This window comes from Artibeus jamaicensis, unplaced genomic scaffold (assembly GCF_021234435.1).
Source record: "Artibeus jamaicensis isolate MK-2021 breed Jamaican fruit bat unplaced genomic scaffold, CSHL_Jam_final contig_374, whole genome shotgun sequence".
Taxonomy (NCBI): domain Eukaryota; kingdom Metazoa; phylum Chordata; class Mammalia; order Chiroptera; family Phyllostomidae; genus Artibeus; species Artibeus jamaicensis.
Window position 1 is genome coordinate 713,098 of NW_026521808.1, and position 26,435 is coordinate 739,532.

Genomic DNA, 26,435 nt, shown 5'->3' on the forward strand with positions numbered 1-26,435 from the left:
TGGATTTTTTGGAATAGTCTGTGAAGAATAGGGGTTAACTCTTCCTTAAATGCTTTGTAGAATTCTCCTGTGAACCCATCTGGTCCAGGGCTTTTATGTGATGGGAGTTTTTTGATTACTGCTTCAATTTCATTTCCTGTTATTGGTCTATTCAGATTTTCTGCTTCTTTTTCATTGAGTTTTGGGAGATTATATTTTTCTAGAAATGTGTCCATTTCCCCTAGGTTCTCAAATTTCTTGGCATACAGTTCTTCATAGTAATTTCTTACAATCCCTTCTATTTCTGTGGTATCAGTTGTAATCTCTCCTGTTTCATTTCTGATTGTGTTTCTTTGTGTCCTCTCTCTTCTTTTCTTGATGAGCCTACTTAAAGGCTTGTCTATTTTCTTTATCTTCTCAAAGAACCAACTCCTGGATTCACTGATCCTTAGAATTGTGCTTTTAATTTCTATGTCATTTAGTTCTGCTCTGATCTTGGTTATTTCCTTCCTTCTACTTGCTCTGGGCTGTCTTTGTTGTTGTTCCTCAAGTTCTTGCAGGCATGGGGTTAGGTTGTTTGTTTGAAATGTTTCTATCTTCTTTAGGTAGGCCTGTATTGCTATAAACTTCCCTCTCAGGACTGCCTTTGCTGTGTCCCATAAGTTCTGGGTTATTGTGAGTTCCTTTTCATTTGTTTCCAGAAACTTTTTGATTTCTTCCCTAATTTCATTCTTGACCCATTCGTTGTTTAATAGCATACCATTCTGTCTCCATGATTTTGGTTTTTTTGGGTTTTTACTTTTGGGGTTGGTTTCCAATTTCAGTCCTTTGTGGTCAGAGGAAATGCTTGGTATGATTTCAATTTTCTTGAATTTGTTGAGGCTCATTTTGTGTCCTATCATGTGGTCTATCTTTGAGAAAGTTCCATGTGCATGTGAAAAGAATGTGTATTTAGCTTCTTTGGGATGAAGGGTTCTATATATATCAGTTAAGTCCATTTCCTCTAGGGTGTTGTTTAATGCCGCAATATCTTTGTTGATATTTTGTTTGGAAGATCTGTCCATTTTTGTTAGTGGGGTGTTAAAATCCCCTACTACAATTGTGTTGCTGTGAATATCTGTTTTGAAGTCCTTTAAGATTTTCTTTATATATTTGGGCGCTACTATGTTGGGCGCATATATATTTACAATGTTTATGTCTTCTTGGTGGATTATTTTCTTGAGTATTATGAAGTGACCTTCTGGGTCTCTCTTTATGGCCCTTTTTTCGAAGTCTATTTTGTCTGATATGCAAATTGCCACCCCAGCTTTTTTTCTTGTTCATTTGCTTGCAAAATTTGTTTTCAGCCCTTCCCTTTTAGTCTGTGTAGGTCTTTTGTCCTGAGGTGGGTCTCTTGTAGGCAGCTTATGTTTGGGTCATGCTTTCTTATCCCTCAGCTATTCTATGTGTTTTGATTGGAGTATTTAATCCATTTACATTTAAGGTTATTATTGATAGGTGCTTGTTCATTGCCATTTTTGTACTTGTGTTCTTCTCTGTTTCTCTCTTTTCCTTCCTTTCCCTAAAGCAGTCCTTTTAGTATTTCTTGTAGGGCTAGTTTGGTGGAGGCATAGTCTTTTAGACTTCTTTTGTCTTGGAAGCTCTTTATCTGGCCTTCTATCTTGATTGAGAGCCTTGCTGGGTTAAGTAGCCTTGGTTGTAGGCCTCTGGTTCTCATTACTTGGAATATTTCTTGCCAGTCTCTTCTTGCTTGGAGTGTTTCCATTGAGAAGTCAGTAGCTAACCTTATTGGGGCTCCCTTGTATGTTACTTCTTTTTTCTCCCTTGCTGCCTTTAAGATTCTCTTTTTGTCTTGGAATTTTGCCATTTTGATGATGATGTGTCTTGAAGTGGGCCTCCTTGGGTTTCTCTTGATTGGGACTCTCTGTGATTCCTGGATTTGTGTGACTTTCTCTCATCAAATTAGGGAATTTTTCTCTCATTACTCTTTCAAATACATTTTCTATCCCTTGTTCTTCTTCTTCTCCTTCTGGTATTCCTGTTATTTGTATATTATTATGTTTCATATTGTCTTGCATTTCTCTCAATCCCTCTTCATTCTTTCTGAGCCTCTTTTCATTTTCCTGCTCTTTCTGTGAGATGTTTTCTACTTTGTCCTCCAACTCGCTAATCCGATCTTTTGCTTCATTGATTCTATTTTTGATACTTTCTACTGTGTTCTACAATTCGGAGATTGTATTCTTCATTTCCTCTTGTCCCTTGCTGATAGTTTCTCTTTCCTTTTTCATGTTGATATAGTTTGCAGAGAGTTCATTGTAGCTCCCCTCTAGTTTCTGGTAGCTGATTGTGAGCTCTTTCAACTTCCTGATAACCAGTGCTTTGAATTCAGTATCTGATAGTTGACTTGCCTCTATTTTAGATGAAATAACATTTTTTCTGAGGGCTCCTCCTTTTCTTTCATTTGGGGATTGTTTCTTTGTCTTCCCATTGTTTGTGAGACTCTTCTTGTTAGCCTCAGCTTCTAAAATTGGTCTGTTCTGATTCCCTGGGTTTATGGTGTGAACTTCTGTGGTAGAATACCTGTGAATTTCAGTGGTGCAGGCTCCTGCCAGTATCTTGATGTTCTCCGCTTCTACCTACTCCTTCTTTTGTATGTGTGTACAATCAGTTGGAGGTGGAGCCCAAATCGTTTATGACAGCAGAAGAATATTTTACGATAGTTGCAATCATATCCAGTAGGGAAGAGACAGATGATCTTTAAACTATATATAATGTTAGCCATAATCTTCAACCCAACTTGCCACTTTTACAAAAGGATGGACAAAAGATAAGCCTCTTGTTGGGGAGGGAAGGCTTGTGAGTTGGAACTAGAAAGCAATGAGGTTACAGATGGTCAGATTTTGAGGTAAGGTGAGAGTAAGAAATAGTAAATAGGTGTAGTGTGATAAAATAGAGTTAATTACTCCAGTAATAGAATTCAGGAACTTGTAAAGTGGGGTAAGATCTGGAAGATTATTTGTGAAGTGTTTACTGTTATATAGAACAGCTATTATTTACAATAGTTTTAGAGCAACAATCCTGTGACTGACTCTATGAGATCTGTCTGAATAGGGGGTGTAGAGCTTCAGGTAGTGTGCTAAAGGAAAACAAGTGGCGTAAGGTATAGAAAATTAGGAATACATTTTGGTGGAAAGAACAGAGGAGACCTATCAGATAATACAATATAACCTGCCAAGACTAAGAAGCCTATACAGGAGAAGGAGAAATACAAAGATACTATTAGAATATAAGAGATGTGAGAATAATGAAAAAAATACAAGTATGCAGCAACAAACAAATAAAACAGCACAAAAAAGGCAAGAAAAGGGAGGAAAAAGCAGTAAGTTTGGGAAGAAGGACTAAAGCAGGAAAAAGGAAAGAAGAGGATCAAAGTATTGAAAGATAAAGCAATAATAAAAATAAAAATAAATGAGATTACTAAAAAAAAAAAAAAACACAAAACAGAACAAAAAAAAAAACTTCCCTTGTTGGTTTTAAACTGTCCAAACCAGTTTTTCTGGTTGCAGCAGGACTTCTCTGTGTTGCCAGTGTGCACCAGCCAGGCTACTGGACTGGGATGCGGGTGCCAGTGCTCCCGCCAGGCTGCCTGGTTCCCTTGCTCTCTGGCGCAGTACTTCCTCACTGCCAGGCTGGGTGGGAAGCAAGCCAAGTCATCGCAGGAGAGCACCTCAGTCCACTTTCAAAAAAAAAAAAAAAGCCTCTCCAGACAGCCTGTCTCTCAGCCCAGCCCAATCCCCAGCCAGACCGGTGGCAACAATTCGCCTCTCGATTCTCTCGGGCTGGCAACCACAGAATCCTCTCAATTCTTCCCGGCTGGCAACCACAGAGTCTGCAGATGGATGCAGCCCTTTGTTCTTGTTACTCTCTGTTCTCTGTGTAAACTCAATCAGACAAGCCTCTGCCTGGCGCCACCCAGACGAGGAGGGAGAAAACTGCTTACCCCGCGCTGGTCGACTACCAGGGCTGCTTGGTACCCCTGCTCCCGAGGAGGACACCGCCAGCACCCTTCCCAGACCTGCCTCGATGATGGTAGCACCAGGGCTGCCGCTGCTCCTGTCTCCACTTGACTCCCATATGCGCCACTAACCTGTGGCTGACCGGAATGTCCATCGCAATCGCTGCTCTCCTAACTTCATAAATGCTGTGGATCTATTACTTAATTACACTGTTTCTCAGTAGCTCAGCCAGGCTTTTCACCCACATGTACGGGGAGCTGGAGTACCTTCCGTTCTACTCCATCGCCATCTTCCTCCACTGTCCCCATACAAGTTCTTTGGCTTCTCCATTTCCTATGCTATTCTTAACCTCCCCTGTCTATTTTGCACCTACCATTTATGCTTCTTATTCCCTGTACCTATCCCCCACACTCCCTTCCCATTAATAACCCTCCATGTGATCTCCATTTCTATAATTCTGTTTCTGTTCTAGTTATTTGCTTAGTTTGTTTTTATCTGATTTTTTTAGGTTCAGCTATTGAGAGTTGTGAGTTTGTAGTCATTTTACTGTTCACAGTTTTCATCATCTTGTTCTTAGATAAGTTCCCTTAACAATTCATTTAATAAGAGTTTGGTGATGATGAACTCCTTTAACTTGACCTTATCTGAGAAGCACTTTATCTGCCCTTCCATTCTAAATGATAGTTTTCCTGGAGTCATCTTGGATGGAGGTCCTTGCCTTTCATGAGTTGGAATAGTTCTTTCCAGCCCCTTCTTGCTCTCAAGGTTTCCTTTGAGAAATCAGCTGATAATCTTATGGGAACTCCTTTCTAGGTAACTGTCTCCTTTTCTCTTTGAGCTTTTAAGATTCTCTCTTTGTCTTTAATCTTGGCTAATGTAATTATGATGTGCCTTGGCCTGTGCTTCTTTGAGTCCATCTTCTTTGGGACTCTGAATTTCCTGGACTTCCTGGAAGTCTATTTCCTTTGCCAGGGTAGAAAAGTTTTTCTTCATTATATTTTCAAATAAATTTTCAATTTCTTGTTCTTTCTTCTCTCCTTCTGGCACCCCTATAATTTGGATGTTGGAATGTTTGAAGTTTTCCCAGAGGTTTCTAAGTCTCTCCTCATTTATTTGAATTCTTGTTTCTTCATTCTTTTCTGGATGAATGTTTATTTCTTCCTTCTGGTCCAAATTTTTATTTGGGTGCCAGTTTTTTTTTCCTGTCACTGTTTGTTCCCTATACATTTTCCTTTATTTCACTTTGTATAGCCTTCACTTCTTCCTCTATTTTGTGACCATATTCAACCATTTCTGTGAGCATTTTGATTACCAGTGTTTTGTATTCTGTATCAGATAGGTTGGCTATCTCTTCATTGCTTAATTATATTTCTGAAATTTTGATCTGTTCTTTCATTTTGGGCCATATTTTTTTTTTGTCTCAGCTTGCTTGTTACGTGATAAGTGGTAGAGCTTTAGGTATTCACCAGGGTGGGACAACCTACATAGTAGTGTTGTGGGGATGTATGTGGGGGAGGAATCCAAGAGTTAACAATGCCACTTGCTGGGCTCTTGGCTGGCTTTCAGTCACTTCTCCCACTACCCACAAGCATATTGGGCCCTTTTGGTGCTGATTCCCGGGTGAGTGGATTTGTGTATGTTCTAGGACCCTGTTGGTCTCTCCAACAAACTCTCCTGTGAGGCTGGGAGTTTCTCCCACCACCACAACCCTCACATGTTTTCACTGCCAGAGCCTTTGAGGCTTTATTTCTCTGCACTGGAATCCTGGGTTGCATAGTCTATCTCACTCCTCAGTTGTGCCTCCTAGTTTATCTACATGCAAATGTAGAACCTCCTGCTCCTCCAGCCACCACCTTACCATGAGTCCTCTCTGTCCCAGCTCCCCATCTCTGTCCCCTACTACTGGTCTGGATGAATGTTTCTTCTTTACTCCTTAGTTGTCAGACTTCCATACAATTTGATTTTCTGGTAGTTTTGGTTAATTTTTGTTTTTTAATTTGTTGTTGTCTTTCTTTTGGTTGTGCAAGAAGGGAAAGTGTATCAATATATGCTTCCATCTTGGCCAAAATTTTCTATTATAGCCTGTTTTAAAGATGAAATTGAATAATGCTGTAGTTATTGTTTCAGTAAAATATTTTTTTGGCTGATTCAGTGTATGGGTATCAATTTTATGATTTATCTTATCACATGGCACCTAAAGTATCAGATGAGTTTTGAAAACAGGGTTTTGCTTTCATAGATGTTAGGGATTATATTAGTCAGTTCAGGCTACTATAACAAAACACCATAGACTGGGTGGCTTATAAACAACAGTCATTTATTTCACACAGTTCTGGAGTATGGAAGTCCAAGATAAAAGTACTGATTTGGTATCTGGTAAAGGCCCTTGTCATAATTCATAGATGGTCATATTTTTACTGTAACTTCACATGGTAAAAGAGGTGAGAGATCTCTCTATGGTCTCTTTTATAGGGCACCAATCCCATTCATGAGTGCTCTGCACAGAAACATTCAGTCTATAGTAGGAATTCATATACAACTTCCAATTTGCTTTAACAGTCAAGGAGAGTGGGATGGAAACACCACTTTCAGCTCCCTTTCCAAGTGGGTTAAAAAAAAGTCCACTAAAATGAATGACTTTTTCTTTTCTTCACACAGGTTTCCTCCTGGAGCACAAAAATCTTTTCCACTCAGCACCTCAGTCATGTACAAAAAGACTGTCTTTGTAGAGTTCACTGATCACCTTTTCAACATTGCCAAGCCCAGGCCACCATGGATGGGTAATGAAAACAATATTGACTGTTTATTACAAATCTGAGTGTCTTATTTCCAAGAGAGGATTTATCAGTCTTGGGCCTGCAGTTGAAGAGAACATCTGCAAAAGAAAATATTTTTCCTTACCACAACATCTCAGGAAAATACACTGGCTGAATGTTCTCAGTCTTTTTGCTAGACTCTCCTCCTCTACATATTCTCTATATACTGGAGTGCCCTGGGTGTTGGACCTGAGTTTGTTTTATTTTCTCTCTACCTTCAATCCATAGGTGATCTTGCCCAGTCTCATAGCTTTAAACTATCTCTATGCTAATAACTCCAAAGCTTATATATTCAGTTCAGATTGTTTGCTTGATATCTTCACTTAGATGTCAGGTAAGCATGTAACAAGACGTTAAGATGAGACATTTTCTACCTTAGAATTATTGCTTAAAATTGTAGGTGACCAGCATCCTCAAATTCTAAAGAGAGACATCAGCCCATCTATTCGGGACTTGTTCATTCAGGTAGTGGTCCAAAGTTGGTTTTGCAAACTTTTGCCCATCACACACCACCAGCATATATATAGAAAAGCTAGGAACTTATAGAAGAGCTTAGATTTGAGAATTCGGGGAGAAAATTTTTCATGTTTTGTATGTCCCCTACCCATGAGGGTGGAGAGTCCTCCCCCTCATATCAAGTTATAATGAGGGAGGCTTCAGGAGAATTACTTAGAAGACTTGAAATAGGACCTCTGGAGTTTAGGAGAAACTGACTAGTGCCTGATTTTATTTGGAAAAACTTTTAAGGCCAGAGTCTTGAGGGAACTTTTCATGATGGTGCAATAAGGACAGTAGGCTATAGCAGAAGTTAACTGTACTTCCACTGTTAGATGTGAAGCCAGGCAGGTCACAGGGCAAGATTTGTGTCAAGAAGACCTTGTCTGAGAGGTCTTCCTTCTAAAGTTAGGTGATCCCAACAGAAAAAAAGTTATACAATGTGATTGTACTGCCAGAAACAAGAACTGAGAGGAGAGATACAAGTGACAGGTGGAGAAGACATATCTCATGCCAGGGAGTGGTAGAGTGGGGTACACATATATTTGAAGGGAGAGAGTCTCCAAAGAACTCATGTAAGTTCCCTAAGAAAGAAAGAGCCAGAATTTTGGCATGTGCCACAACTAGGGGGTACCAAAGCCACTTCACCACTGCTCCTTCTAAGAAAGATCTTGTCATCACACCTCTTTTTTCATCCTTGTTCTTTTTCCCACTAGCTCCAACCTTAGAGAGTCAATAGTCAGTAAGGTGAGTGGGGAGAAGGGTTAAGAGAGAAAGGTGAAAACCTGTGAAACATCCAACCAAATAACCTTTTTCCCATTAAGTTTTCCATGCTAGTCAGAACTTAGCTGGAGGAAGGAGGAACCCTTAAATTGCAGGGGAGATAAAAAGTTTGATATTAGACTGGACTGGACTTATTAGTACCTAAAAATTATATTGTTGATATGTAAAGGTTACTGTAAAAAAATTGGAATTGTTCAAATTGCAAGAAAGGGAAATTTCACCTAATGCAATGAAAAATTATGAAAAATAAAGCATTTCACATTTTCATCCCACTGAATCCAGTTCATTCAATAAATCATTTCTAGGTATCTTATACTTAAGATATTATACATAATATGTCTATAAGTCAGGAGTCTTGTTTTTTCTCTTAATTTTCTATATCATAGCCTGACTACCAGTTGCACAAACCAAAATTACAGCAGTCACCCCTGGATCCTCTCTCTTTTTTTTTTCTATCTGCAACATCCAATCTATCAGCAAGTCTTGTTGACACTTCCTCCAAAACAAGTCCTAAGTCTGCTTACTTTTTGTTTTCATTTTTCTTTCCTCCTTCTCCTCCTCCTCCTCCTTCTTCTTCCTTACTTCTTATAAATTCTAAATTCCTCCAAACTCCCATGGCCTACAAAGTCCTCCATGTTATGTTCCCTGCCTACCTCTATACCCTTATTTTCTGTTACTTTCCTGCTTGTTTCAACCACATGTATTCAATTATTCTGAAGCTTATTTCTGTCTCAGGATTTTTGCATTTATTTTATCTGTGTTGAATTGATCTTTGCAAATCTTGCTTTCTTATTAGTTGTCTCTCTGCTGAAATGCTACATCCTCAGAGAAGCCCCTCCTGATGACCATATTTAAAGTATCTTTCACCTCCAGCCTCATCATTTTCTAGCACATCACTACATTTTCTAGTATTTATAACAACCTGGAACTTTCTTGTTTATTTCTTTATGTGCTTAATGTCTCTCAAAAGTGATCTCTATGATGTCTTACTGACTACTGCATCTCCACTCCCTCGCACAGTTTCTAGAATAAATTCAACTAGTATTAGTTAAATGAATGAATGCATTGAATGAATTGCCAGAACTCTGTCCTCAGAACAACCATGAGGTTGAGCTGGTGATAGCAGTTTCTACATTCATTCATTTAAGTACTTTTTATCAATAGTCATAGGGGCATGCTTCTCTACTGTGACTTTGACCATGACTTTCATAAAAACAGGTTTTCTGGAGTGACACCATCCAAGTGACCTTTGGGAACCATCTCATTCTTGTAGGTCTGCTGGGTCCTACCATCCGGGCTGAGGTTTATGACACAGTACTCATTACACTTAAAAACATGGCTTCTCATGCTATCAGTCTCCATGCTGTCGGTGTATCCTACTGGAAAGCTTCTGAAGGTGAGTCAAATGTCCTTGTATTGTACTGTCATCTAGGTATAGAAGAGTATTGAGTATAAGGTCATGCAACTAATGAATAGTAGAATTAGGGCCATTTCTAACCTAGGCCCATTTCATGAAGTTAAAGATATTGTCATTTTATTCTCATCTCCAAAGTTTTGATTTGGTCCTCTATTTTCCCATAGACAGCCAGGCCACAGAGTCTAAAATTCCCACTTCATCTGCCTTCCTATGCCCAGGAAACTTTCTAGGGAAGGGTCAAGACTGATGGTATAAAGTTGAAACAATTCTTCTTCCTTAGATTTTGACTTTTCAGATATTTACTCTCCTTCCTCTTCTCTCAATTTCTAAATATGGATGCCACCATGTGATGAGAGCCAAATAACAGAAGCACAAGCTGACCTTGTTAAAACAAACAACCTGTTTGGCCAAAGTCTCTTCGACCATCTTCTCCTTAAACTTCATAGTGTAGGAAGGGAATGAAGAGGATGCCACAATAGACTATGATATTGTCCCGATAGATCATAACATATATAGATCAAGAAGATTCCATGAAATCATTAATAAAGTATTAGAGTGCATTCCCTCTGTTGCACAGCCTAACTGTGCTCACATATTGACCAATTTCTCATTCTGAAATTGGAAGGCCTTAATTTTCTGGATTGTACTCAGGTGGCCAGGGCTAACCTGGATTGGGGGAAGGAGACAGAATGGGGCAGGTAATATAGAGGAAAAGTTATCCCAGGTTCAGAATAGAGCCTGGCTGGCTATTTCCATGAGGCTTATCCACTTGGGAGCTTCTAGAATAAATCTAGGGGCATTTTTGGGACACGAGGGTTCTCACAATATTGCTGCTGGGGAATAAGCATAGAGACGACTCTTTTGTACCCCAAGCCAGGTAAGGTCTGGGAAAATGGATAATCTAATCTCTTACAGGGGCATCTACAGTGTTTCTTCCCAGGAACAACACAGCGAGGTGATGGCCTAATGCCCATGTGATTTATAGTCCCATCACATGCCTTTATATTTTTATCCACAAGCTTATGGTCTTCTTATACTAATCTGGAGGTTCCAGAGAGTTAAGTAACTCTGTGATGATGTTGAATATTATTTTATATGTTTGTTGACCTTTCTAATAATCTTTTGAAAGTATCTAATCAAGTGTTGAAGTATTTGTCAACAGCTGGTTAACAGTCCCAGCTGAATCCAGTTTTCAAGTCGTTGCAGCCCAGTACTAGATATGTGAGTGAAAAAAGCATCCAGATGATTCCATTTTTCAGCTATTTGAGTTGTGCCAGGTGATGCCCTGGAGCAGAGCAACCATCTTGCCTGTGTCTTGTCTGAATTCTTGATCCACAGATCAGTGAGCATAATAAAATAGTAGCTGTTTTACACCACTACATTTAGGATGGTTATTCAGTGTTCTCAACAGGCAGTCCCATGATTTCCTACTTAACTTTTTTCTTTTTTTAGAATTCTTTTTTCTCTTTAAAGATATTTGTTTGTTTGTTTGTTTGTGTTTAGAGAGGGGGAGGGAAGGAGAAAGAGAGAGAGAGAAAAACATCAATGTGTATAGCCTCTCGTGTGGGCCCCACTGGGGACCTGGCACACAACCCAGGCATATGCCCTGACTGGGAATCAAACCTGACCCTTTGGTTCACAGCCTGTGCTCAACCCACTGAGCTATGCCAGCCAGGGCAAAAATACTGTTCACATATCCACTATCCAGAACTTGATACTGACCCATGATCACATAGACAGATGAACCACACCCTCTGTCCCCAGATGCCAATGAGGTTTTTCTAAATGTCCAAGGTTTTCCAAGCACAACTACTGGTCTGCTGTAGCTTCTTGATGAAACCATTTGTCCCTAGTCCCCAATGGAGGGGGTTTACCTATACCCCGGAGAGGCTGACTTTATAGTGGGGACCACCTTCATGGATTTGGGGGTGGCCTTTGGCTGCTGAGAATTTGTAGTAAAAATATTGGCAGAACAAGGGCAGTACAGGGGTTGCTTGCACTGCTGTATTGGAAATGGTGTATAAATGTTGTGAGATAAGATGGGGTACAAATGAAGAGCACCCTGGATGCTTTTGCTACTGTGAGACTTCAGAGACCATTATAAAGCTATGGTGAGTTACTAGAAAAATGTTTCAATAGAAGCAATAGAAGACTTAGATGCAATGACACTTCATTAGCAATGAACACATATAGTGCTCAATTTACAAAAGAAGTATCAGGCTAAGCCAGGGATCAAATTTAACATTGCTAAAGACCAGACAGACAGAAGATATCTGCCCCTTATGTGATCTGACCCTCTAGAGAGAACCAAGTTGACAATGTTTTTAAAAAATCTCTGTATCTAGCCCTGGCTGCTGTGGCTCAGTTGATTGAGTGCCAGCCTGTAAATCAAAGGGTCTCTGGTCCAATTCCCAGTCAGGGCAGATACCTGGGTTGCCAGCCAGATCCTCAGTTGGGGACGCATGAGAGGCAACCACACATTATTGTTTCTCTCCCTCTCTTTCTCCCTCCTTCCCTCCCCTTCTCATTAAAAATAAATAAAATCTTTTTAAAAAATCTCTGTATCTTTTCCTCCCTTGATCCTCCCCAGTGCTTACTAAAGAGTCTGAGGCAAAGTACTTACCCAATATGTACCTGTTGAGTTAAACTGATTTCAATTAGGTTAAAATACACAATAATAAAAGCAAATAGTTGGTTAGAGTATGAAGGTCTCATTGAGAAACCCTCACCACTTATGTTTGCATTAGTGGTCTAGAACTCCCCTGGAATACATGAGGCTTCTCCCCATTTATAGCTGCTGCTTGTTAGTCTTCTAAATTAAGTTGCAGAAAATATAACCAAAGACTCTGAAATAGAGAACAGGCTGACAGTGGCCAGAGGAGAGAAGGGAGGGAATTTCAGGGGAAAAGGGGAAGGGTTTACAGGAACAAGTATAAGGACACATGGACAAAAACAATGCGGGGTGGAAATGGGAGGGAGGTGGGAGCACTGGGGGGGTGGGCTGGAATGGGAGTAAAAGGCAGATAAATGTACTTGAACAACAATTAAAATTAAAAAAAATAAGTTGCAGGAAGTCTGTTTCTTGTGTGGAATCTACTGGTGACAATAAACTTGATATGTTTCCTTAAGTGGACAAGGACATAAAAAGGACAATTTTATATTCTTGCTTTAGGTGCTGAATATGAGGATCAGACCATCGAAAGGGAGAAGGAAGATGATAAAGTCATTCCTGGTGAAAGTCATACCTACATCTGGCAGGTCCTGAAAGAGAATGGTCCAATGGCCTCAGACCCACCATGTCTCACCTACTCCTATTTTTCTCATGTAGACCTGGTGAAAGACCTGAATTCAGGCCTCATTGGAACCCTGCTGGTTTGTAGAGAAGGTAAGTGTAAGAAAGGGTAGGAATGAGAGGAAATAAGGAGGAAAGTATCTTGGATCTATTAATGAAAGATAACATTTATGTTCTTAATAATCTGAGAGAGGCTCCTTTTCTCTAGCATTATGCCCATGAAAAGGAGAATAATCAGTTTCTTAAAGGAGCAAATGCCCATTCTATGTTGCCATAGTGCACTTTCACAGTTAAGAAAAGCCAACTTCCTGAATTATATCTCTCTTCTCAAACCATTTCTGCTTTCCACTTCAAATATCCTGTGGTCTGTCCCAGTAGTGCCTTTTGTGAATTTTGTGTTAAGTTTCTTGAAAGCTTTATGAAGGTAGACATGTCCAAATGCGTGATCATTGGTGTATAGACTACTTTGGGAGGTTATTTTGTCATCTCTAACCCAAAAGCATGTAAAAATCTAAGAAAGTAAGCATTTATATATGTTTATAAGTTATTTTAAAAACAACCTTAATTTTAATTGTCTTGGTTTAATTTATAGTTTCATAGTATAAACTAAATTAGAGAATAAACATTGTATAATTTATTTTAATCCTAAATTTTTAATGGTGAAATCAGCTCCACTGGACTTTATTTTGTCCCAATTATGAATCTGGGAAGTTATGGGAAGACATGGCACTACCTAGCCCTACAATTTTTAAAAAATATTTTATTGATTATGCTATTACAATTGTCCCATTTTTTTCTCCCCTTTATTCCCCTCCACCCTGTACCTTGCCTCACACCAGCATTCCCCCACCATGTCTGTGGGTCACACATGTAAGTTCTTTGGCTTTTCTATTTTTCACACTATTTTTAACCTCCCCCTGTCTATTTTGTACCTACCATTTATGCTTCTTATTTTCTGTACCTTTTTTCCCATTCTCTCACTCCCCCTTCCCACTGATAACCCTCCATGTGATCTCCATTTCTGTGATTCTGTTCCTGTTCCAGTTGTTTGCTTAGTTTGTTTTTTTAAGTTCAGTTGCTGATATTTGTGAGTTTGTAGTCATTTCACTGTTCATATTTTTGATCAGCTTCTTTTTCTTAGATAAGTCCCTTTAACATTTTATTTAATAAGCGCTTGGTGATGATAAACTCCTTTAACTTGACCTTATCTGAGAAACACTTTATCTGCCCTTCCATTCTAAATGATAGTTTTCCTGGAGAGAGTAATCTTGGATGTAAGTCCTTGCCTTTCATGGGTTGGAATACTTCTTTCCAGCCCCTTCTTGCCTTCAAGGTTTTCCTTTGAGAAATCAGCTGATAATCCTACGGGAACTCCTTTGTAGGTACTGTCTCCTTTTCTCTTTCTGCTTTTAAGATTCTCTCTTTATCTTTAATTTTGGCTAATGTAATTATGATGTGCCTTGGCCTGTGCTTCTTCGGGTCCATCTTCTTTGGGACTCTCTGAGCTTCCTGGACTTCCTGAAAGTCTATTTCCTTTGCCAGAGTAGAAAAGTTTTTCTTCATTATGTTTTCAAATAAGTTTTCAATTTCTTGTTCTTTCTTCTCTCCTTCTGGCACCCCTATAATTTGGATGTTGGAATGTTTGAAGTTGCCCCAGAGGTTCCTAAGCCTTTCCTCATTTTTTAAAATTCTTGTTTTTACATTTTGTTTTCATTGGATGTTTATTTCTCCCTTCTGCTCCAAATTGTTGATTTGGGTCCAAATTTCCTTCCTGTCACTGTTGGTTCCCTGTACATTTTCCTGTATTTCACTTTGCATAACCTGCACTTTTTCATCTGTTTTGTGACCAAACTTAACCATTTCTGTAAACATCCTGATTACTACCAGTGTTTTGAACTCTGTACCTGATAGGTTGGCTAGCTCTTTATTACTCAGTACTATTTTTGAAGTTTTGATCTGTTCTTTCATTTGGGATATATATACAGTCTCAGTGTGCCTGTTATGTGATGGAGCCTTAGGTACTCACCAGGGCAGGACAGCCCACTTAGCTGCATTGTGGCATTATGTGTGGGGGAGGGGTCCAAGAGGAAAAAAATGCCATTGGCTTGGCTCTTAGCTGACTTTCAGTCACTTCCCCAGCTGCCTCCAAATTAATTGGGTCCTTCTGGTGCTGATTCTTAGGTAGGTGGGCTTGTATACCTCCTAGGACCCTGTGGGACTCTCCAACAGACTCTCCTGTGTAGCTGGGAGTTTCTCCCACCACCACAACATTCACAGGTTTTTACTGCCAGAGCTTTTGAGGCTTTATTTCCTTGTGCTAGGGTTGTGTGGTCTGTCTCGCTCACCAGTTGTTTCTCCCAGTTGTGAGACTGCCCAGTCTGCCAGCCGTGGCCTTGCCTGCCCTGGTCTGCCAGTCACCACCTCACTGGCACTGGTCTGCTGCCTTGCACCACATCCTCTCTGCCACAGCTGACTGTCTCCATCCTTCCTACCAGTCTGGATGAAAGTTTTTTCTTTCACTCCTTGGTTGTCAGACTTCCAATAGTTTGATTTTCTGGCAATTCTGGTTGTATTTTTTGTTTTGTCTTGTTTTTAAATTTGTTGTTGTCCTTCTTTTGGTTGTTTGAGATAGCAAAGCATATCTATGTACACCTCCATCTTGGCCAGAAGTTCAATAGTCTTAAATTCTCATTGAAGCAGAGAATATAATAGTGGTTGCCAGAAGGTAGGGTAGAAAAAATGGGAAGTTGGTATTCAAAAGGTATGGTGTTTCAGTTATTTTAGATGAGTCAGTTCTAGAGATATGCTGTACAACAGTTTATATAGTTAAAAATATGGTATTGTTCACTTCAAAATGTTTTAATGAAGTGAACATTAAATGTTTTAATGTTCACTTCATTAATGTTTGAGTGTTTTAAACATTCAAATGTTTTCATCTTACATGAAATGGCCTTGACATACACACACACTCTAAGAGGCACAAGGAGACCCTGGGAGATATTGGATATACCTATTACCTTGATTTGGTGATGGTATCATAAGGTGTTTTTCTATGTCCCAATTCATTAAATTATACACATTAAATATGTGCTGTTCTTTGTATATCAATTACATCTCAATAATGCTGTTAAAAATAAATTGCATTCTATATACTATCAATTAATAATGAAATAAAAATTTTAAAAAGAATAATATTTATAATAGCTCAAAAAATCTAAAACTTAGGTAAATGTAACAAAACATATACATGTGTGGTAAAAACTACAAAGTACTGATGGAAGAACTGAAGCAGATCTAAATAGAAAGAAATAGTGTTTTTGAGGGTTTTCAGGAACAATTATAAGGGACACATAGACAATAACAAGGGGGGTGGAAACAGGGGAGTACTGGGGTGGTGCAGAGGGGTAGCAGGTAAAAGGCAGAAAACTATACTTGAACAATAATAAAAATGTTGAAAAGTATTAACTGTAAAAAATAATATAAAATAAATAAAAACAAAGTACAAAAATTTAAAAAGAAATACTGTTTTTGACCTGTAAGATTCCACATAGTGAAATCCTCACTTCTCCCCAATCTATAGATTTTTAAACTTTTTATTTATTGATTTTAGCAAAAGAAAAGGAGGAACATAGAGAGGGAAGGAGAGAGAGAGAAATAGAGATTTGTTGTTCCATTTCTTTATGAATTCATTGGTTGCTTCTTGTATGTGTCCTGACTGGGGATCAAACCCTGAACCTTGGTGTATTGGGATGATGCTCTAACCAGCTGAGCTATAATTTCAATCAAAATTCCAGACTGATTTTGTAGCTATAGAAAGCTGATTCTGAAATTTATATGGGAAGGCAAAAGTACTAGATTAGCTAAAATGATTTTGCAAAAGAAGAATAAATTTAGGAGAATAATTCTACTCAATTTTACAACTTACTGCAAAGCTGCATTAATCATAACATGTATTGGCCAATGGAATAGACTCATAAATTAATGGAGCAGAATAGAGTCCAGAAACAGATCCACATAAGTATGCCCAATCGATTTGGTACAAAAAACATTCAGTGAAAGAAGGACAGACTTTTCAACAAATGGTGTTAGAAAAATTGAACATCTATATGCAACAATTCTAAGCCTTACTACTTATACAAATATTAACTCAAATAAATTATAGATATAAATATAATATATAAAACCATAAAATTTTTAGGAAATATAGCAGAAAATGTTCATGACCTGGGGTTAGGAGAAGGGTTCTGAGAAGACACCAAAAACATCATTTATTTAAAAATTGATAAATTTGACTTTATCAACAGTAATAACTTTTGTTTTGTGGAAAAAACCCACTGATAAAAGAATGAAAAAAACAAGCTACAGACTGAGAGAAAACATTTGCCAGTCACACATCTGGCGAGGGACTTATATTCAGAATATATAATGTGCTCTCAAATCTCAATAATCAGGAAAAAACCTGATTTTTTAAATGAGCAAAAGATTTGAATAGATACTTTACCAAGGAAGATATACAAGTGGCAAATAAGTATGTGAAAAAATGCTCAATTACCAGGGTCCAGCCTCAGCAGGGTTCAGAGTCCCCAAAGGATGGACGGCACAGGCGTTAAATAGTCAGACACCCAATTGGATGCCAAAGAACAGTCAGCCTCTGTGGGTCTGACCCAACTTTCAGAGTTTGATCTAGGCTTTATTTTTGTAGAGATTGTTGCATAACATTAAAGGAACAAATGCATGGTGTGATCAGTTAAGCAGAAAAAAAAACAATACAGAGGTAACCAGGAAAAGTACAAGAATTTCCATAGTTTCAGTTATGTTAAACAAAGGTTGTTTTGACCAGGAGAGCCATTAATCAGACAATTAGAAATAGCTGTATATACAGAGTCTAGATGTCTTATTGTTTATTAAAGTTCTTAGAATTTGGCATGGGGCAAAAGGATATGCTAGGACTGAGCAGAGGTTATAGGAAATTTATTATAAGGCCTTTGTGATGTCTAACTTAGCTATCTATCTTTCTGTCTAAAATGTTTCTTTATGTAATATGGACTCTGACTCCTTGGTAATTGTTTCTACATGCTTAGTTTGTAATAGCTAACCAGCTTCTTCTGTTTCTTTGCCTGTCTAATTCTAATTAATATATATTCCTCTCCAAGGCAGAGGAGGGGCTGTTACTCCATTAACTTCTAGATATTCAGGGGCTACTTCATTAGGGGGGACTTTTGTTCTATGGCCAAGAAATCATTTTGTATAACTTCATTGGAATTCTGTGGATCAATGGACCTGAAATACAGGTGTCAAAATCTCACCACCTATTAATCACAAAAGCAAACATGCAAGGAGAGATAGACAGGAAGTCCAGCCACAGTTGCCTCTGCTGTGCAGATACATCTCATCCTTCCCGAATGTGTCAAGGGACGGCTGCTAGTCAGCTTCCGGCGCTCAATGTCATTAACCATTTAAAAAATGCATATTAAAAACAAAACAAAATGGGGGGTGGTTGGGATAGGAGAAATAGACAAAAAACTGTACTTGAAAAATAACTAAATAAAATTATTAAAAATAAAATAAAAATTAAAAATTCATATTAAAGCCACAGTAAAATACTGCTACATACCTATTAGAATAGCTAAATAACAATTTAAAAATTATCAAATATGCTGGCAGGAATGCACAACAACATTGTTCATGGGAATTCACAGTGGTAATGCTACTTTGGAAAATAATTTAGTAGTGTGATATATGATTTAAAATAAAATATATGTATTTGATCTTCATCCCATTCCTGGCAGAGCTCCTGAAACCCTTGTTATGTCCTATGATGATAGCGATAAATGTATCATTTATTATGATAATGAGGTGACTTTTGGAAACACCTAAGGTTGGGAGCTGGTTGCCAGTGGAGCCAACTATGTAATTAGAGGGTTGGAATGTTCAGTCCCACTTGCATGATAGGGTTGAGGGGATGGAGGTTGAATCTAATTGCTAATTGCCAGTAATTTAGTCAAATATGCCTATGTAATGAAGTCTCTATAAAAACCTAAAAGGATTGGATTGGCAAGCTTCCTGGTTGTTGAACACCAGAAGGTGCTCTGAGATTGATGCACCTAAAGAGGACATAGAAACAGTCCTCTCTTTTTCCTATACCTTGCCCTATGCATATCTCCCATCTGGCTGTTTCTGTTATAATATTTTATAATAAACTGGTAATCTAGTATGTAACATGTGTCTCCAAGTTCTGTGAGCCAATCTAGAAAATTAATGGACCCCAAGGTGGGGTCACTGGAACCTCTGATTTATAGCCAGTTGATCAGAAGCACAGGTGACAACCTGGACTTGCAATTGGCATCAGAAGTGGTGGAAAGAGGGCTGTGTTGTAGGACTGAGTCCTTAACCTGTTGGGTCTGATGCCAACTCCAGGAAAATAGGGTCAGAATTGAGTTAAATTATATGACACCCAGTTCGTGTCCCAGAACTGCTCCATGTTGGGGAAAAACCCACACACACTGAAATTCGTGTCAGAATTGTAGGCAGTGTCTTATAAAGTTAAATATAAACTTTATTTCCATTTCTTAGTATTTACCCTAGAGAAATGAAAGCTTAACCTTCATACAAAATCTGTATATGAAGGCTCACAGCAGCTTTATTTGTAATAGCCAAAAAATGGAAACAACCTAATGTCCTTCAGTAAGTGAATGGTTAATCAAATTGTGGTACATCCATACCACAAATTACTACCCAGAAATAAAATATAGTATTGATACATGCAACAAAATGGATGAATCTCAAAGGCATTATACCAAGTAAAAAAGTCAGATTCAAAAGCTTATATATTGTATGGTTTCATTTATAATGCATTCTCAAAAATGCAACTGTATGGTGTATACATATACTCCAGTATATACACATACATATACTGGATATATGACTTAAAGGGATAGAAGGAGGGCGTTTGGGGAGCTTTTGGAACTGTTCTGTATCCTGGTGGTGGTAGTTCACCAAAAAGTGAAATTCAATTTCATTATTTGATTATTTAAAAAATATAAAATAAGAAGAATTAAAATGTTTTCAGACAGCTTTGCCTATATTTTAAATTTGTATGAGTATTTTTTTTACTCATACAAAGGAGATGGGAACTCCTTTATAGGTGACAGTACCCTTATCTCTTGTTGCTTTTAGGATTCTCTGCTTCATTTTAATCTTGGCTAATGTAATTATGATGTGCCTTGGTGTGTTCCTTCTCGGGTCCAACTTCTTCGGGACTCTCTGAGCTTCCTGGATTTCCTGGAAGTCTATTTCCTTTGCCAGATTGGGGAAGTTCTCCTTTATCATTTGTTCAAATAAGCTTTCCACTCGTGGCTGTCCCTCTTCCCCTCTGGTACTTCTATAATTTAGATGTTGGAATGTTTAAAGATGTCCTGGAGGTTCCTAAGCCTCTCCCCATTTTTTTTTTGAACTCTTGTTTCTTCATTCTTTTCTGTTTGGTTGTTTCTTTCTTCCTTCTGGTCCACTCCTTTGATTTGAGTCCCAATTTCCTTTCCATTACTACTGGTTTCCTGTGCATTTCCCTTCATTTCAATTAGTTTAGCCTGCATTTGTTCCTCTAATTTGTGACTAAAATCAACCAGTTCTGTGAGCATCCTGATCACCAGTGTTTTGAACTGTGCATCTGATAGGTTGGCTATCTCTTGGTCGCTTAGAAGTATTGGCTCTGGGGCTTTGAGCTGTTCTTGAGCCATAAGATTTTGGTCTGTTCATGCCTATTACATATGAGGTGCAGAGCCTTAGGTGTTCACCAGGGCAGGGCAACCCAGTGGCTGGGTTGCGACGCTGTATGTGAGGGTGGAGTCAGAGAGGGGCAATGGTGTTTGTTCTGCTTTCTCTCAGATTTCGGTCCCCTTTGCTGCTTCCTGCAAGCAAATTGGGCCCTTCTTGTGCTGGTTCCCAGGTGCATGGACTTGTGTACCCTCCAGGACCCTGTGGGTCTCTCCAATGAACTCTCTGTGAGCCTGGAAGCTTCTCCCAGCACCTTGACCCTGAAAGTCCTTCCAATTGGTGCTTTTAGGATTTAATTCCCATCACTGGGGCCCTGGTTCGTGTGGTCTGTCTCACTGCTCACTCCTCTGCCCAGATTATCTGTGTGCCAATGTGTGACTGCCCTCAGCCAGCCACCCAGCGCCCTCACTGGGTCCTCCCATTGCCAACCCATGCCTGGGATCCTTCAACCACCACCTGCACGCCTGGTTTGACCGGCGACCTTTTTCTGCTGGACCCCACTCTGCCAGCTGCTAACTCCACCCCTCTTACTGGTCTGGCTGAATGGTTCATGGTTCATTGTTGTTGGACTTCCATACAATTTAATTTTCTGTGTATTGGTTGCATTTTTGTTACTAAAACTTTGTTGTCTTTAAATTTGGTTGTGTGAGGAAGCACAATGTTTCCACCTATGCCTCCATCTTGGCCGGAAGTCCACAAGCTCATTTTTAACATTAACAATTTTAAATATTGGTGTGCATGGTGTTCATTTAAAGTGGGACTACCGGTGTTTAATATGGACAGCTGTTATTTTGCTCATAACTTTTTGTTTACTTACAATTGCAGAAGTAAATAAATGTTAAAACATAATAGAAATTCTCTATATTAATTGCTTATATGCACATTTTCCATGAATAGTGTGCATTATTTTTATAATTTTTCTTTTCTCTTTTACACTTGCTCTGAACACATACATATATACAGGATGGGGCAAAAGTAGGTTGTAAGTATGGGAAGCACAGTTTATTCTTTTATTATTTATGAATTATTGTATTTTTCCATATAAACAACTGTAAACCTACTTTTGCCCCACCCTGTAAATAAAGTATGATTATATGGCTTGAATTTTGTGTGTCTTTTTACTTCCATGTTGTAATAATTAATTTTATTGTATTTTACAAAAGTAGTGGTCTGCAACAAATTTGAAATTAAAAAAGAGATCTTTACCCTAAATAGTTTTAGAAGTAATGATAAAGGAGACCTGTCATCAAAGAAACGATGTTATAGTAAAGTTAATGTAAGACAAAGGACTATATTTGTGCTTACTTTTAAGCTGATGATGAAGTAATGTCTCTTCTTATGTCAATTTGCTACAAAAGGATTTTTAATAGAAGGTAAATGCTCTCACTTCTTTTGCAGGGAGTCTGGCCAGAGAAAGGACACAGACCTTGCATGAATTTGTACTACTTTTTGCTGTATTTGATGAAGGTTAGTGGGCTACAATCTGAATGTTGGGCTCCTGAAAGAAAATAAATATATTAATTTATTCTGATATGTGAGATGAGAGCCACAGTTGTTCAGAGGAAGTGATTATAAAGAGATCATAAACTACATTACTATTCAGGAATAAAGGAGACACAAATGACAATTAATGCCCCCTCCCCAAATGCACCCTTAGTTTCATTGGCAGCTATGAGGTAAGAAGATATAGGAGCTGGGTAACTGGTTACCTTCATCCCCCTCATTAAATCCACTAACAAAGACTTTTTACTCAACTTAATAAAAGTTTAATAAAAGTTGTATGTTGTATATGCTTAAGGTTTACAACATGATAATTTGATATATGTATACATAGTGAAATGGTTACTACTGTCAAGCTAATTAACATCCATCTCCTCACAGTTACCATTTGTGTGTGACAAGTGCACCTGAAATTTACTCTAAGCTTATTTCCAGTGTTCAGCACACTATTTGTAACTGTACTTATCATGGCTATACCTTAGATCTCCAGAACTTATTCACTTAAAAACTGAAAGTTTGTATTCTTTGACTAATATCTCCTGATTTCCCCCACCCCCAGCTCCTGGCAGCCACAGTTCTATTCTCTGCTTCAATGAGTATACCTTTTCTTATCTTAATTTATTAACTTTTAAGTAACTCTGGCAAGTTGCTTAACCTCCCTATGTCTCAGTTTCCTCAAAATTTAACATTGAAATATTACAGTTGATCCTTGAACAACATGGAGGTTATGCTGACTCCTTGTGCAGCCAAAAATCCACATATAACTATTGACTCCCCCAAAACTTAACCATAGTCATCCTTTAGTATCTGTAAGGAATTGGTTCCAGGAGCCTCCCTTAAATACCAAAATCTGTGAATTCTCATGTTCCTTACATAAAATGGCAAAGAAATGCATACGGTAGGCCCTTGACATCCAAAGACTCCCAACTGTACCATTTTCAACCCATGATTGGTTGACTCCAAGGAGGTGAAACCCACAGATACTGAGAGCCAACTAGATATTATAAAAAAAATTGTGTATAAATGGATCTGCATAGTTAAAAATCATGTTATTCAAGGGCCAACTGTACTTTTTTTCATAGGATATTTGTGAGTGACTTCAACTAAGTAACTTAGAACAGAATAGTTCTTCAATAGTGTTAGTACTTCTGCCACTTCCTCCTCCTAATCATCATATAACCAACAATAACAGCATGATCATCTATTCTCTCTTATCCTCCTACACTGCCATCTTCTTTTTTGTTAAATATTTTATTTAGTTATGTTTAGAGAAGGGAAGGGAGGGAGAAAGAGAGGGAAACATCAAAGTATGGTTGCCTCTTGTGCACCCTGCACTGGGAACCCAGCCTGCAACCCAGGCATGTGCCCTGACTGGGAATTGAACCAGCAACCCTTCAGTTCCCAGGCCAGCACTCAATCCACTGAGCCACACCATTCAGGGCCCATCTTATGACTTGAGGCCCTCATAATCTTTCCTGACTAGTCTCCTGGTCTTTTTTCATGTCCTGATACTCCATTATTACTATAGCAGCCAGGGGGAACTTACTGAAATAAATGCGGAACTGATCTTGCCACTCCAGTCTTTAAAATCCTTCCATTTTACCTCAAGGAAAAATGCAAACTTGTTAACACAAGGATGCCTAAATTGTGTTTCTCTTCCTGTCTCACTCTCCAGGCTCCAGCCACACTGAATACATCTTGTATTACACCCAAATATGCCATGCTTTTTCTTTCATCCAGACCTTTGCTTATGTTGTTTCCTCTGCCTAGAAAGCCTGTTTCCTCCTTCACACCAAGTTAGTTTCTCCTCCCTCTGAAACCAAAAAGTTGGCATCCATGCTGCCTGTCACTACCAGAACGAATGAGCAGAGACAGGGATTGAATCTTTATTTGCACTTTATTCAGATGGCTAGGGATCTGAGAAGATTGTGAGTTATGTACCCTAAAAAAACATCTTTTATTTCCTTTCAAGCCAGTCCTTTTTATAAGGAGGAAAAAGTGTAGGTAAGGGATTTGGAACTCAGGAAAGAGGTTAAACAGATAAAAGTTACAGTCCAGGAATTTCCTTAGCATCCTTTCATTTGTTGACCAGTGATTCTTTATCTGTGTCCTGGGCCATTCTTCTTATCTGTGTCCTGTGTCCTGTGTCCTGGGTGATTTTCTTTATCTGTGTCCTGGGTGGCAGATGTCTCTCCCTGGAACACAATGGCTCAGGTACCATCTGGATTGCTTGCAGTCCCCTCTGGGGCACAAAAGTCAAATTGCTTTCAGTCTCCTGGAGTCAGGGTGGGCCATACCTTCAGTTCCTGAAACAACAGCTTCTTATATTTATTAACTGCTAAGCTTATTAACTATCCCTTAAAACAAAAAAACATTTCAACTATTGAGTTTTCCCATCATTCTCCCACTGTTAGTTTAAACTATTTTATTTCTATGAGGTCAGTTTTGTATTGAAGTAATCATTTTGTTGTTGAGCATGTATCTTAGCATTACATAGTCTGGTAGAAGATTTAAGAGTACAATTAATTACAGATCCATGTAAAACAAGCTATGACACTGAAAAAAATGAAAATAATAAAAACAACAAATTCCTTTCTAAGACCAGTAATACTATACTAGGCAGCCAGGTGTTTAGTTTAGATAAATCAGTATCAAAGAATTCCTCTGTTTGTATTATATAGGGCACTACTTCATTTACTTGCTTTACTTTATGCTTCATGAGCTGTAAATTACCAGTCAAGTTGAAAGAGCAGGGTTCTTTAAATTCTTCACATCTGTGATTATCTTAAAAGGAGGTAGTCTATAGCTGCACAATTTTCTAATACTACTTCTCTAATTTGACCTACTTCTTGACTGATGGCACTGATGGCATTAATGGCTTTTGAGGTGGCATTCAAAGCTTTTGCCATGATGCAGGCTAATCTACTTTTTTTCTATATTCAGAGAGGTAACAAGGCTGGCATTAAATATACAGTCAAGGATATATATTCAGCATGGCTAAAAAAGTACAAATCATGGTTACAATCATGTACAAGATAGGGTTCCCATTGAGCCTGGGTGGTGTGTGGCTTTTGAGGTATAAAAACCATCAGTCTTCCCAGAGATCCTTGTCCCCTGGAACTGTTTGCTGGAACATAGGAACAAATAGTCCTCCCACATATTAGAAACCATCCTGCCATCATAAACAAATCAACAACAAGTGTTAGAAAGGTTGTGGAGAAAAGAGAACCCTAGTACACTGTTTGATGAGAATGCAGACTGGTGCAGCCATTGTGGAAAACAGTATGGAATTTCCTCAGAAAACTAAAAATGGAACTGCCTTTATACCTGACAATTCCACTGCTGGGACTACACCCTAAGAGTCCGGAAACACAGATTTAAAAGAACCTATGCACCCCAATATTCATAGCAGCACAATTTACAATAGCCAAGTGCTGGAAGCAACCTAAGTGCCCATCGGTAGATGAGTGGATCAGAAAACTGTGGTACATTTACAGAATGGAATACTGCACAGCAGAAAGCAAGAAGGAAATCCTACTCTTTGCAACACCATGGATAAAACTGGCGAGCATTATGCTAAGTAAAATAAGACAGGTTGTGAAAGACAAATTTCATATGATTTCACCTGTGAGAGGAACCTAATCAACAAAGCAAACAAGCAAGCAAAATACAACCAGAGACATTGAAATTCAGAACAAACTGACAATAACCACAGAGAAATGGGAAGAGGGATAATAGGGGAAGAGCCATCAAGGAATATGTGTAAAGGACATATGGACAAAGCCAAAGGGGGTAGGTTGAAGGGTGGGGGCATGGTGGGGAGACAACTGTACTTAAACAACAATAAAAAATAAATAAATAAAAAAGAAACCATCCTGCAAATATTAAAATATTCAGGGTAAAATTGTGACAAGTCTAGAACAGGTACCAAAGGCATTATAAACATTCCTTTAGCAGCCTCTTTTGCTGTTCAATCAGCCAGATTGTTTCCTCTAGCCACTCAGTGTCCTCTCTCTGATGCCCCAGGCAGTACATAGCTGCCACTCCTAAAGGTATCTGAACAGCCTCTAATAATTTTAAAATTTCTGCTGCATGCTTAATTTTGTTATTGAAGGCTCATAGTACTCTTCTTCCCAATGGAACCATGTACATGCAAAATTTGGAAAGCTTACTTTGAGTCAGTATACATATTCATTCTCTTTTTGTGTGACCATTCCGGAGTCCTTGTCAATGTAATCAGTTCAGCTTTCTGAGCAGAGGTTCCCTGTGGTAAGGCCTTGACCTGTACTATTCCTTCAAGAATCACAACTGCATACCCAGCCTTTCTTTTTCCTTCATCCACATAACTGCTTCCATCTGCATGG

General features: G+C 38.6%; 1 protein-coding gene across 2 annotated transcripts in view; it reads left to right on the forward strand.

Annotated features, from left to right (window-relative positions):
• Positions 1-26,435, forward strand: part of F8 (coagulation factor VIII) — a 203,053-nt gene that overhangs the window by 25,724 nt on the left and 150,894 nt on the right. For both annotated transcript variants that reach the window (XM_053664492.1, XM_053664493.1), the window contains exons 2-5: positions 6,654-6,775; positions 9,363-9,485; positions 12,679-12,891; positions 21,970-22,038. In XM_053664492.1, coding sequence (XP_053520467.1) covers positions 6,654-6,775; positions 9,363-9,485; positions 12,679-12,891; positions 21,970-22,038 — 527 coding nt within the window. The remainder of the gene's footprint in view (positions 1-6,653; positions 6,776-9,362; positions 9,486-12,678; positions 12,892-21,969; positions 22,039-26,435) is intronic.